Genomic DNA, 15,067 nt, shown 5'->3' with positions numbered 1-15,067 from the left:
TTGTTGTTTTTTTTTTTTGAGATAATGACTTTTGAGTTAGTAATCTCAAAACACAGCTACATAATTATTTTGAGAATTGCTGTCTTTGACACATATATAAGATCAGTTTTTGAGTCCTCCCCCTCACCCCAGTTATCTCTCTGGTACCAGGAAAACTTGGAAATTTCGTGTCTTCCCAAATGTTCTGTTTTTGTTATTTTGCTTTTTTAGCTATTCAAGAAGCTAAACCTCAACCCGTCACTTAACCTGAAGGTGGAAGCCGCATCTTTTAAAAATGAACTGAAATGTACAAATCACAAAAACCTCTCACAGAACTTAATAAATTTATAGTTAGTTTAAACATTTCCTACAGCGTACGGGGCTGCATGAAAAAACTCATATAACTTCCACCGATTAATGGGATTCAGTTATCTGTGGAGCAACATCCTGTTGTGGTTATACTGTCTGTTAAAGCAAAAAAAAAAAAAAAATTAATGAGTGTCATCGAATGAAGAGGGGAGGGATGAAAGAAGAGATGACAAACATATTTCTAGTTACAGCTATTTAGAAACATCCGTATATGGGGACTGAAGTGGAATATTCATTCAGTTCATTTGTAGGGGACTGAAAAGTTCTCACGCGGGCAGTTCCGCTTAAAATACACCCAGGTGTTTGTATGAATTACCCTGACAGTTGAAGAAACTTGGTCCTCGATTCTTAAGTATTCCACGGTAAATGTTATTCTGCCCACACACCCTTGATACTTGTTACAGACCCGGGAACATATGCTCCTGGGAGAAGCATGTTCTTCCTTGACATATCACCCGTTCTGCTCCTCAGATAACACGCAGCTGCCCGTGGGTGAAAACCTCAACGTAATTCAAGGATGAAATAGCATCTTTAGTATTGTTTTGGGGGAAAAAAACCCATAAACTAAATGGAAGTAGTATTTCTGTTCTCCATGTAGAACCTAAAATTCATGGACATGAATAATTTTCAACTTCAAACATTGTTAAAATGAATAAGTAGGTCTTGATTATTCGTAAGGGTATTTTGAAGAAAATATGGTACTGTGAAATTTATAACTATAAGCAGAATGTAATGCTTTTAATTGAGCTTTTATTTGATTACATTATTGGCTGTCCTTGATCATGATCCCTTATTTTAATTGGGAAAACAAAGTTTTTCAAAATATATGAAGAGAAAGTACTTGATGTAGCCTTAGATTTGTTTGATATGGTAAGAGCTAAAGCTTTGACTGAAAATGTAAATACACCACCAGACCTGATAGTTTTCATGGTATTTAATCCCTTTAACTATACCTTGTGTCTGTTTCTCTTGGTCTTCCTAATGGTAGCCCAGACACTGGCACAGCTTTAGTACCCAGAAAATGTAGATGTCATTGTGCACACCAACTCAAGTTTCTGTAGTTGTATAAATAAAGTTATCAATTACTGACTCTGAAATATTGCCCAGTTCTTCTGTCTTTCCCTCAAGGAAAACTTGATCTCTTTCCTTGGTATGCCCTAAGATTGCTCTTTTTATAGGTCTCTCATAGAACTTACAATATTTTATTTTATTTATTATTTTTTAAAGATTTTACTTATTTATGTGACAGAGAGAGATCACAAGTAGGCAGAGAGGCAGGCAGAGAAGAGTGGGGGAAGCAGGCTCCCTGTTGAGCAGAGAGCCCGACGTGGGGCTCCATCCCAGGACCCTGAGATCATGACCTGAGCCGAAGGCAGAGGCTTAACCCACTGAGCCACCCAGGCGCCCCTTATTTTATTTTTAAAGATTTTATTTATTCGTTTGACAGACAGAGATCACAAGTAGGCAGAGAGGCAGACAGAGAGAGAGGAAGGGAAGCAGGCTCCCTGCTGAGCAGAGAGCCCAACATGGGGCTCGATCCCAGGACCCTGAGATCATGACCTGAGCCGAAGGCAGAGGCTTTAACTCACTTAGCCATCCATGTGTGCCGAACTTACAATATTTTAGAAAATACTATTGTTTATCTTTCCTAGACCTTCTTTTCTTGAGGACTGGGCTATGTCTAATTCTCTTTGTATGCTTCATGACAAGCCTAGGAAGCAGAATGTGTTTGTTGATAAATTGTGCTGTGAATAAAATACAACCTCAGGACCTTCTCAGCAAATGCTGTTGTTTGAACTTCTTTAATAATAGTACTTTTTAAAATGGTTGACCAGTTTTTTCCTCTTTTGGAAACTCAGAGTATGTGCAATATATTATTTATGAACATGTCTTAAACTTTCTCCTATCTTAAGTGCAAGTTTTCATTTTCCTATTAAGTTAGAAGTTCTGGAGGTCAGAATTTATATATAATTTATGTTTGCATTTCTCAGAGTGTTTAGGAAAATACCGACTATGTAGAAGGTAGCCAATGCATATTTGTTGGAATTATTATAATGTAACCATCTGAAGAAAATATTTGGTACTAAATTTGACTTTTGCTTTCCAGATGCTTTTTTGCCTTTAGAGCATCTGAATTGACTTTCTTTTATACACTAGTGAGATCTTTCCAGGCCAAGGAAGAAAGAACTCAGAAATCACCTTTGAAATAGGCAATTTCATAGCTCCTTTGTCTGTCTGTCTGTCTATCTATCTATCTATCTATCTATCATCTATTTATTGTATGGAAAATCAGTCATTTACCACACTGGGAGGTTGGAGAAATGGCCCCTTTTTTGAAAGGAAATCCAGGGCTGCACCTGGAGGTCCAGTGGAAGTTCAAGGCAGACTTGTGAGCCCCAATTTGGGGCATTCCATCTGGTGCTTGGCTTGGCCTTAGACCACTTTCTTAGGTGGCTGTGCTTGGCCTCACCTGTGGTCCCAGGAAGCTCCTCTGCATCCCAGCTTGCCCTGGCCCCACTGGGACCTGTCCTTGGCCCTTGGAGGCCTAGAGTCAGTGCCTTTACCTGGCCTCTGCTCCCTTCCTTGCTGATTTTTGCTGGGGGCCCAGCAGGCCATCTTCATCTGGCTGCCTTTGGGAACATGTCCTCATCGGGGTCCTCTCTCACTGCGTGGCGGAAATATTTGGCTGGGGGGGGAATAGAGGTAGATGAACTATCATGTTTATTCTCTGGGAATGTAGGTAAACTCCCAATGGCATCTAGTTTGAAAGGCAGAGAAACCAAAGACCAGCCACTGAGCCATACCTATAGCCCTGTGGTTACTCCCCTTAAGAGCTTGGAACTTCCCTTGTGAAAATAATTTTGTTTTCATTTCAGATAGGCAACTGAGGGTTGGGTGCCAAGTGTGGCTATGCTGCCCTACTGTGCTACTAAGTGTGAGAAAGTTTTATTTTAATATTGCTCTTAAATCCTTGATGCGTTTATTTAAGGATTGAATATGGCGGAAGGAATATAAGCATGAAAATTGGTCATGGATTCAAAAGCAGTTGTACTCATTTCTTCCCTGCAAAATTTAGAATGTCCCTTAGTTGAATGAGCTTTAGTTTCCTCTTAAATTTAGATAATGCTGCCAACATCTTTGATTGTTATAAGTATCAAATGAGACAATGTTTACAAAACACCTATTGTAAATGTTACTTATACTTTATTGCCCTGATGCTGCTTTCCTTTTTAATACTCAATGAGGTAAATTATTATATGCAGAAATCAGGATCTTGAACCCACTCAAAAACTTCCATAAAATGTAAACATTTTGCATACTTGGGCATGCAGTAATGTGCTTTGATACTGATTTTGAACCTTCCATCATACCCTCAAGCTGAAGCAATAATGCAAAAGGTCTGTGTGGCTTTGGCAGCTTAGGGGTGAACAAAGAGGATAAGGGTTTGTTGGGATTTGCAGAGTAACAAGAAACATAAGGAAGTGACCTATTTATCAGTAACAAGAAAGATAAAGTGGACAAGTAGAAAACACAAGCAGTGTGGTGGGAAGACTGTGGTAGTAACGAGGGAAGAATTATTCTGAAATTAAAACCTCCAGCTTGAATTAACCTTAAGTTAGGTATGTATTTAGACAGGGAACAATTCACTCACTCATTTCCTTCTTTTTAAAATTGCACAGTAGAGGGATGAAAGTATATCAGCAAATGGAAAGCCCTTAGAAGTTGATAGTTATTTTTTTATTTTTTTGCAATTACTTTGTATTTATTGTATTCTTTTTCCCCCTTTTTTCTCTACAAATTTTTACTTCAATTCTAATTAGTTAACATATAGTACAGTATTGGTTTCAGGAGTAGAATTCAGTGATCCGTCTCTTACATATAATAATACCCCATACTCATCACAGCACCTGCCCTCCTTAAAACCCATCACCACCCATCTAGCCCATCCCCTGTTTCCCTCCCTCCATCATTCCTGTTTGTTCTCTGTGCATAAGAGTCTCTTATGATCTCATTTAATTGAGCTTCAAAATAAAAGTGTCTGTGTTAATGTCTGTGTCATAGGATTATCTATTGGTAAGATGCTAATATGGAGTTTCTTTTAGTCTGTCTTTGGAAATAGTTAAAATAAAATAAAAATAAAGTAGTTTAAAAAATGGATGCCAATTTAATGAATCCAACACTAGAATGAATGGCGCTAGAACACATTTTGGTTAACATGACCATGGACAATATTCATACTTTCCTTAAAGGAATGAAGTGCTGAGGGTCATAGTGGAGAATAAAAATTTTAAAAAATCACTTTATGGTAAATCAAATAAAAATACTAGGAAGTGAAGAAATAGTATTAGATTGGACTTTTTAAAGTGAAGCAGTAGGAGCTGTCTTATAGATTTTATACTCACCTTTTAAAATTAAGAATTTTTGTTTTATGGAAAATCTATATGTCACCATAAAGATAGAAAACTGCAGCATAGAACTACTTAATCTTCAGGGAGTTCTTTCACATTCTTTATTTTTTAATTAAAGCTGTATAGATTTACAGAAATGAATTTCATGTATGACAATTAGGAGTAAACAGCTGTTTTGATTCAGTAGAATGAAAGTTGTGGCCTTGTGTGAAGTAAATTTGAATGACATAATGAAAATACCCTGAATGATGTCTTTCTTCCTGTTGTCTAAAACAAGAAAATTAGAATAGTTAAAAAATATGCATCATAAAAAATTTAAAAAATTAAAAAATTAAATATGCATCATAATTCTACCACTCACAGATAAATACAAAAGGCTTATACAAATTTAATTTCTAAACCATCTAAAGGAATAATGGTCATTTACTTTAATTAAAATTTTATAATGTATAATAATTTCTCCTTAACATAAATGTGATTAATTTGGATTTGATTGTTGGGAAATCAGAAGTATATACTGTTTGCTAGGCAATTTAAGTATAGAGAAGATTGGCATTTACTTTTGCTAGAAATAAATGCAAGAGCAATATTTTCAGACACTGTTATTAAATGGTATATCAAATTATTATTGACACCATATTTTGGTAAACTACCATTCAATAGGAGGTGCTCTCAAATGCTGAAAATCTTGCATGGAGAAATTAAGATAAGAGTTAGAGGCAGGGAGATGAACCCCAGCTGGGCTCCGGACCAAATAAAAGGGAATACTGGCATTTAATTTGGCCATTGTGGTCACAGAGGGAAATATAGAAGTTGATTTTGGGTTTTGGGAGAAGGAAATCCCATGCATTTTTTTGGCAGTGGAAAACACAAAGAGTCTGGAAAACAGTATTTTTAAAATTAGCGGAGGACCATGTATGTACAAAAAAAGATAAGCTTCAAGATATAGAATTGGGACACACTAGAGGATGTTGAATGATTACATCTCATTTTGCAAGCAATAGGAAAGTCTGGATATAAATAGAAAGTAATTTACTGGGACAGGTAGAAACAGGAAAATTAGTAAGCAGAATAATGATATAATAAAAACTTCATAAAGAATGTTGGCAATGGAACAGAATGAAAAGCTGAATATGAAAGGTATTGTATTAGAAGGAATGTAAGGCTGGGCAAATGATCAAATGTCAGAACTGGGCTGATGGAATACTCAGCGATAATTTTTAAGTTTTATGCCTAGTGGTTGGCTGAAAGAAAGAAACAGTGAAACGAAGAAGAGGAAGAAGCAGCAACAGCAGAAGCAACAGCAGCTGCTATGCTATGCTGTGTTATAATAAATAGAAATAAAAATATCAGGAGAATTATTTTTGGGCCATAAGGTTAATTGGTTTGGATTTAACCCTGTTGAGATGACTCTTCTATTGGGACTAACGAGTGAATGTAGTTAGAAATGCATAACTCTGTCACAGAGGTTAAGGCTAGTGATAGATTTGAGAATGACTTACATTAACATTTTAGTTACATTGACACATTATGTTCCTATATTAGCGTTTGGGAGTTGATGTGACAGGAGGAGAGAGTAATGGAGGGATGAGAAGCTGAGTGAGATGATCACGTAAAAATGTCTACTGTAATGGTAAAGGTGGAGGAAAATAAATTTCTGTTAATATATAAATATGAGTGAGGCACTATGAAAATGGAAAATCATAGAAACCAAAGGTTTGAGAGAGTTTCAAGTAGGGGGAGTGAATAGTCAAAGTTGTAAAGTGCTGTAAACGAGAGTAAATGGACCAATATAAGGCCACTGATGTTGGCCCTGAGAAGATGAACACACGATGAAGTACGATTGCAGAAGAACGGGGAGGCAGAAAAACATGGTTGCTTTTGCCTGGAGTGGTATAGATCTTAATACCTTTGTAGGAGTTAAATTTGCATCCCATTAGCTCATTTTAATCAATAAGATTAGTTAACATGTAATATAACTTCTACCCATCTCATGTTTTCATTGGGTAAATTGCTATGTTTACTTAAAAACCTCTAAATGTCTACAAATATGGTTTAACTTAGTTTTGTCTATAACTTAGGCTAAAGTTCCTACAGTTAGGATTTTAGCAAGGTTTTACTGTAGTAAGAAAATTAGTGTATTTTCACTTCAAATTGTCTATATTTGAATTGTCTGTGTTTTCTGATACCTTCACTCCACACTGCCCATGGACAATAAATATGGCCTTGCAGGACATTAAGACATTAGGACAGGTAACAGACCCGATCAAGAAAACTTCTTTGCAAAGCTTAGAAAAGGCATCCATAAGTCCTATAAAACATCAGCCCCAAGCTGAGTAGTCTGTAGAGAGTGAGGTTTGTAAGTCACGAAGAATGTCTGAGAAGCCCTCTGAGCGGAGTTCAGTTATTGGCTGCTTGAGATTTGATGCCGTGAATTGACACTGACGTACTATGAAGAGGCCGTAGCATTTACAAGAAGACACTTCATTTTCCAACAAATATGTGCCCAAGAATGGGTGAAGGGCAGTGGGAGTTACAGGCTTCTAGTTATGGGATGAGTGAGTCACAGGGATAAAAGCTGCAGCTTAGGGAGTGTAGTCAGTGGTATTGTGCTAGCATTGTATGATGCCACTTGGTAGCTGTGCTTGTGGTGAACGTAGCAGAACAGAGAGACTTGGCAAATCACTGTGTTGTATGCCTAAAACTAATGTAACCTTCTGTCAGCTGTACTCAATTAAAAGAAAAGATGTGTATCTAATAGTCAAGCTCTTGGACTTTTGAAAATTAAATCAGCTTACACAAAATTTGAAAAATAATTGCAAGGACTGTGTGTTAATAAAAAGTAAATCCACTGGACATTTATTTATTTATTTATATAGATTGACAAGTAATTTTGTTTACAAACATGCCCAACTTATGGTTCATATCTAAAAACATAATTTTTAGCAGCAAGTCTTAAGTGAACAATAGGACAGACAGGTTTGTCGCATAATTTGACTTCAACCGTAGGTAAAATAGTGGCCACGTGTAAATCTGGCATCATTTCAAGGATTTAACCAGAAGTTCTTTCTTCCATTCCACTTAACAAAAATATTTCATCGTAAAGGGGAAGAAGAGAATCTTTCATTCAATATTTAGACAGACAGATTTAACAGCAAGTGCCTCCAGTAGCGAAACATGGTAGTTTTTAAATTTAAGGCTCTAAGTTAGAAATATTTGGCATCAGATTATTTCAACTAGTGCAGCTATTATAGGGAGGTAGGAAACCTGAAGGATCATGGGAACTCTTGTTAGGTCAGTGGGGGCTGTCTGGTTTACCACAAGCCTTAGAGGTACGTGAGTGGGTAGAAAGAAAGAAAGAAGCAAGACTGAATTTTCAGTCCTCAGAGTTTAATATCATGGACCAATCTTTACAATGCTATTTTTTTCTCTTCTAAAAACTCATGGGGGGAAATGGATTCTTAACATTAAAAAAATTTGTCAAGAAAAGTAATTATTTTATTAGTAAAGTATAGTTATTAGTGATACATTAATTGTAATTGAAAGGCTATTTTATTTTGTCTATTTCATCCACTTTCAGTATAAGGCAAAAATGCTTAGATAATTACTGTAATTCTCAAGACTTGCTTCTTAGTGAGTGCCCTGTCTGCTTTCCTGTTTTTTTTGGGGGGGGGGGGGGTGTTGTTGTTAAGATTTTATTCATTTATTTATTTGAGAGAGAGAGAGAGAGAGCACGCACAAGCAGGCAGAGTGAGAAGCAGGTTCCCTGCTGAGCAAAGAGCCCAATGCAGGACTCGATCCCAGGACCCTGGGATCATGACCTGAATCAAAGGCAGCAGCTTAACTGACTGAGCCACCCAGGAGTCCTTGCTTTCCTGGTTTTTCAGAGAAACTTTCTGTGTAACAGGTTCTGTACACTACTCTTTGCATACATAATTGCCTGAAGTTTTCCTGCAGAGAAACTCAGTAGTAGAAGAAAATTGAAGTTCATGGCAGTTAAATACCTTGCCCAAACCCATACAGCTAGTAGAACTGAGATTTGAACACTAGTCTGCCTTTAAAGTCCAACCAAGGTCCTATACAAATATTGTCTCTCTAAAGCAGGATGAATAGAAGAAGATGGATTTTATAATATGTGAAACCAAGTGTCAAATCCAAAACTGCTTCATTTTCTGGCTCTTTAACCTCAGAATATATTCCTAATCTCTGTTTCCTTTTTAATTTGTTACATTGTCTTCTATGTTATAAAAGCCCCTCAATTAGAAAAATCCAGAGTTATATAAAGGATAAGTTAAGAAATTATTTACTGCATTAATGACTTATCATCTTACTAAACAGGATTTCTTTAAATATACCCACTGAAGTGTATGTTTCCATTAAAATTTAATTAATACATCTTCTTAACATTTGTTATCCTAGATATTGTCTATATTACTGTAGAAGCTAAACATAATATGAAAGTACAGTTTTGAACTTCAAAGAACTTATATCCATGAGTACTATATAGAATTATTGAATCACTATATTGTACACCTGAAACTAATATAACATTGTATGTTAACTATACTGGAATTGAAATTAAAAGCTTAATAAAAATTTTATAAGAAGAATTTAAATCCAGGAATGATGGAGGAATCAAAAATAGATAATTAGTAACAAAAGGAAAAATAAAATAAGAAGCATGCTGAAAGTATATATTGCTCTGGGGGTGGCTAAAAAAAAAAAAACTAAGAAATTCAGTATTAGAACAAGGCTTGAAGGGTAGGTAGAGTACTAATAGGAAAATGAATAAATAGACTGGAAGAAACTGTATTTCCTATACAATTACCTAGGTGAGCATGACGGCAAGGTAAGAGTAAGTTCTCTCTTGCTTAAGATAGGATGTTCTTACATAGAGTGGTTAAGAAGAGGCTGAGAAGGGAGGAGAAGGCTATATTATAAAGTGCCTTGAAAATCAGGCTGAATTACTTTTACTTAATTAAGAGAGTCATAGATGTTTGTTGACCTGGAAAGTTATGTGTTAGGTAAGATAACACTCTGGGACTGATGGGTAAAAATTGGTCAGATTCCATAGACAGGAGACTTGAGCTATTCTAAGCAAGAACTAGTTCTGCCCAAACTAGATAACTGGGAATAGAAAGAGGAATGAATAGGAAAGACTATTCCATATTAACATGTATAAGACTTAGATATTAAAAATTAAGAAAGAGCGAGCTTCCCCGTATTCAAGAGACATTTTCAGAGCAAAGAGTCAAGAAAAGAAACTTGTGGGCAGGTAGGCAAGAGAGTCTCATGAGGTCAATTTTCAGGAACATATTCTTTGCTTAAAAAACAGAAGTTATATCATACTTTGAGAGTGGGTGACAACTGTATTTTCCTTGGCTAGATAAGGAATGAATCCATGTTAACTGAAGAAAGTGTTATATTATGCAAAGTCTATAACAAGATCTGTGTTTATGTCTGTAAAAGAGAGTCAGCGATACTTTAAAAGGAAATTATAAGATTTAATGGAGCTTTATATTGATAATGAGATTTCTGATGGCTTCAGACCATATTAAGTACCACTAATAAAAAGCTATGGTGTGATAAAAATTATTGCTCCAAGAATGAATAAATGCCACTTTATCCTCTTCGTTTCTTTTGAGTAAGAGGGATAGGATATTTTTTTTCTTTAAAAATATCTTCTGTATTAATGAGAGAAATGTAAGGATATCTGTAAAAGTGAGTATTTTTTCAATGGGCTTCTGGTGGTCACTGCAGAATTGTTTTTCTTTCAGTATGAGAAGGTAAATGAATACTAAGTAGGCCACCAGCCTTGTGTGCCACGATTTGTTATATGCTAGGATATAAGATTTGCATATATTATTTCATTTAATCTGTAAAACTCTACACATTTGGTTCCACAATAATCTTCATTTTACAGACGAAAAAATTTAGGATTGGAGAATTTAAGTAACTTGTCTCCAAATTAAACAGCTGGTAAGAATTTCTAGTTGAAGATAGTTGCAGTGGGAATTGTAAAGGGCAAATGGAAGAATACAACTCACACGTCGGTGTTAGAACCAGTCTTGGGGACTGATCCGAGTGTGAGATTGAGTAGATTTAAGGCCAGGAGTTTTCTAGGATTGCTCCAGGGTTTCTGGCTTGCAAATAAAGTATAGAGTTGTTCCATTCCCTGGCATAGGGCATATGTGAGAAATCTATACAAGAAGGGAGATGATGAGTTTGAGCATATGCCTGCTGTGACGTGAGTGTGAGATTTGCTTGGGGCTAGATTCAATAGGCTGCTGATTAGGAGGTTAGGCAGGAATGGACCAGAGGTGGAGCTTTTGCAGTCATCGGTTATGAATTAATCATAAATATGTGGATGAGAGTATGATACTGCTCGAAGAGCATGTGTAGAATAGAAGTAAAAAGGACTATGTGGGACACCCAGGGGAACGGCATCCTTCAAGTGGAGGGCAGAGAGATGAGCTCACAGAAGAGACTGATAAGAGTGTCCAGAAAAGTGAAAATCCTCAGGGCACACATGGTTCCATTTTTATAGTTTGATGATGTCACTTTCTGTGAAATAGCTATTACAATATTGCATCTCCTCTACATCCCTCCTCTGTCCTAGGTGTATTAAATGGCACATTGTGTATTTCCATTAAAAGAGGAGGGGAAGAAAAGAGAAAATATGTCATTGAAATTGATAGTGCATGATGTATGATTGACATGGGTATTTGTATATGTGTGCATAACTGTGTAGGTACATTTTGACACAAAGACTGGTAAAATCTTCAAAATGAGAAACATTTGCTTTTTACATAATCCTGGGAGGGTGGAGACAAGGAGAGAGAAGGCCTGTTATAGTTCTTTCTTACGCAACTAGTTTTATCCCAAGTCATTCATAACGAGGGATGATAGTAATTTTGAAAGGATTATGCAAATTGTACCCCAATTGGTCTAGAGGAAGTAATGTTAAATAAAGAAATCTTGGTTAACAGAAATTTCTGTCATAGAAATTTACATCACTGAGGCATTGGGTGCCTCAGTCCATTAAGTGACTGCTTTCAGCTCAGGTCATTGAATGGAGCCCAGCATTGGACTCCCTGCTCAGCAGGAAGCCTGCTTCTCCCTCTCCCACTCCCTCTGCTTGTGTTCCCTTTCTTGCTGTCTATCAAAAAATAAATAAAATCTTTAAAAAAAAAAAAAGAATTATTTGGGAAAACAGTGGGAATATATTTGAAGTAGCTGTTCAATGAAACAGTGATAAAAAAATTTTTGGATAGATTCTAGTTTAAAATTTAGAGTGGTCTGTTCAGTTATTTTTAGCCTCAGAACAAAATTAGTTTTCTCACTTCAAACTAAAAAAGAAGAAAGCATAAATATTTGGAGTGCTATGAAGCCATGGGCTAGCCTGCAATTTATGATTGACCGAATCTGTACTCTTAGAGATAATTTATAGTACCAATATTTTTAGTATTTTACTCTTTATTTTAATCGATGATTGAGGGGTAATTGACATATAAAGTACTTCAAAGCATCTCTAAAGAATCCTCACAAATTTTTTTTTTTTTTTTTTTTGGTGTAAATCTGCTGGTCTGATACGTCTCCTTTATTTCAGTCTATATTACATGTTAACATGGAGGAGGTTGTCTTTGCTTTTTTTTACTGGATAAATGGGGAATCTGTCTTCTTGAACTTATTTCAGTAACACTTTATATCAAATAATTTTTAGAATTCTGTAAACACAATGATTTGCTTTAGAAATATATTAATTTTATTTAGATTTAAATTTATAACCATTGAAGGAGTTACCTTCGTTATAAAACAAACACTTTGTTATTTTACTCATTTATTAAACCATAAGTCAGTAATTTTTTTTTTTTTAAGATGGGGGAAGAATGGTTATGGTCTGTGTCTTAAAATCTGATTTTTTTATTTGTTGTAGGTTTTATTGGGATTTAATAATGCTTATAATGATGGTTGGAAACCTGGTCATCATACCAGTTGGAATCACATTCTTTACAGAACAAACAACAACACCATGGATTATTTTCAATGTGGCTTCAGATACAGTTTTCCTGTTGGACCTGATAATGAATTTTAGGACTGGTACTGTCAATGAAGACAGTTCTGAAATCATCCTGGACCCTAAAGTGATCAAGATGAATTATTTAAAAAGCTGGTTTGTTGTTGACTTCATCTCATCAATCCCAGTGGATTATATCTTCCTCATTGTAGAAAAAGGAATGGATTCAGAAGTTTACAAGACAGCAAGGGCACTTCGCATTGTGAGGTTTACAAAAATTCTCAGTCTCTTGCGTTTATTACGACTTTCAAGATTAATTAGATACATACATCAGTGGGAAGAGGTAAGACATATCTTTTACTTTTTTAAAGCCACTATAGCATGAGATTGTTAACTATAACTTTTAAGATGAACACCTGTGCTATGTTTAATGAGTTTTATGAAATTCAAGAAGAAAAATTCTATTTATTCCTTTTGGTGCATGAGTGATATATTTGTATTTTCAAAGATATGGTCATACTGGATTTGAATCAACTGAAAAAATAGTCACCGTGAAACAATTTTTTTATGCCAATTAAGTTTCTTTTTAAAAACAAATCCACTTTAATCAACAAATGTTTATCCTAATCAATGCAATCCCTCTTCTACCATGGGAAGTTTCTTTTGATTTAATATGAATATATCAATTGCCATCTTTGACAAAGATATGTAGGCTCTGATTGCTAATCTGGTTTGTATCACTAGTTCTGTGAGATAATCTGGTTTATGTTTCCTCTAATATTAAAATTTCAGAGAATTTGCATTTGAAGAAAACAGACTTTTAAAAAGTATTTCGAGTTGTATATGTAAAGACCAATTTTAGCATAATAATTTTGCCCAGTGTTATGCTTTGCCTATAATTATTTCTTGTAATTTCTCCCTATTAATTCATTTCAAAACACTGAAAAATAGCATACTCAGGAGGGAAATTATTACATAGAAAACACAAATAGTGCAATGAATAAATATAATGAATCTGGCCAATATTTTGCTGAAGAGGGCATCTGTTGTTCTTACAGTGTTGGTAGGACCTGAAAGGGCTCAGCCAACTGGAGTTTTGAAAGATCTGAATTAAATGTACCATCACTGAGCAAAGGAGTTTATGTCCCTAATTCCAAAGACTGCTTCATAACCTTTTTGATTTATTTTCCTTCTAAGTCTACTTTTTTAAGTTAATTATAACCTGAATTTTACTGTTGCATAAAAATGAGGATCAAAGAGGCTTATAGTGTCAGACCTGGACTAATGAAAACAATATACTGGCAATAGATTAATTATTGCTTTACCCACTGCAGAAATGCTTTTTAACATTTTTAGGAAGAATTATGTTTTAGAATTTAGGTTTAAACAAGTTCTAAAATGGAACTTCTTAGCTCAGAACATTAGCTCTGCTTTCTGTGAGACTCTAGCAGTGTTTTGTGTATGCTTGTCAATGACATTTTAGTTCACAGGATTTCAGGAAATGACATGCAATAATAAAACACTGCGTAAGATACTGCTGAAAGGCATAAAAATGGATCATTCTTAAAATATGGATATGGATTATATTCAAAATCGAATGAAGCACATTTGAGAGATTCGATTCATTTTGTAATATGTCTCTATAGAGCACATTCCACCTAAAATGTAATAAATGTTTGGTTCTTAAACTTTATTATACTGCTTTGAGATTAATATCAAGCCAGGTGATTATTGATAATAATAGTTAATATTTATTGAGGGCTTATTATGTGTCAAATAATATATTCTATTCCTTACATGATTCATTCATTTTCCTAATAATTCTGGTAGCTTGCCCAGATTTACAGAGTTAGTAAAAATTGGAGCTGGGATTCTAACCTTGGCAATCTGACTTCAGACCAAATGCTCCTAACCACAGAACTATATAGCTTCTCACTATAAGATACGCTACGCTGCTCTTTTTTTTTTTTTTTTAAAGATTTATTTATTTATTTGACAGAGATTACAAGTAGGCAGAGAGGCAGGCAGAGAGAGAGAGGAGGAAGCAGGCTCCCTGCTGAGCAGAGAGCCCAATGTGGGGCTCGATGCCAGGACCCTGGGATCATGACCTGAGCCGAAGGTAGAGGCTTTAACCCACTGAGCCACCCAGGTGCCCCTCTGCTGCTCTTAATACACTCTTAATATTATATATATTCCACCATATTTAGAAAGTATAGGAAGCTTTTCTTAACAAAGATTGTGTCTATGCAATGTAAGAGTTGAACATTAACCTCTTAAAACATGGTCACAATTT

The 15,067-nt window shown here is 35.4% G+C and overlaps 1 protein-coding gene across 1 annotated transcript in view; it reads left to right on the top strand.

Annotated features, from left to right (window-relative positions):
* Positions 1-15,067, top strand: part of HCN1 (hyperpolarization activated cyclic nucleotide gated potassium channel 1) — a 393,328-nt gene that overhangs the window by 36,468 nt on the left and 341,793 nt on the right. The window contains exon 2 of the mRNA XM_032851441.1: positions 12,694-13,117. Within this exon, the coding sequence (XP_032707332.1) occupies positions 12,694-13,117 (424 nt within the window). The remainder of the gene's footprint in view (positions 1-12,693; positions 13,118-15,067) is intronic.

This window comes from Lontra canadensis, unplaced genomic scaffold, assembly GCF_010015895.1.
Source record: "Lontra canadensis isolate GAN:19392208 unplaced genomic scaffold, GSC_riverotter_1.0 scaffold5, whole genome shotgun sequence".
Taxonomy (NCBI): Eukaryota; Metazoa; Chordata; class Mammalia; order Carnivora; family Mustelidae; genus Lontra; species Lontra canadensis.
Note: the sequence above shows the minus strand (reverse complement) of the source record. Positions and strands in the feature narration are given on the sequence as shown.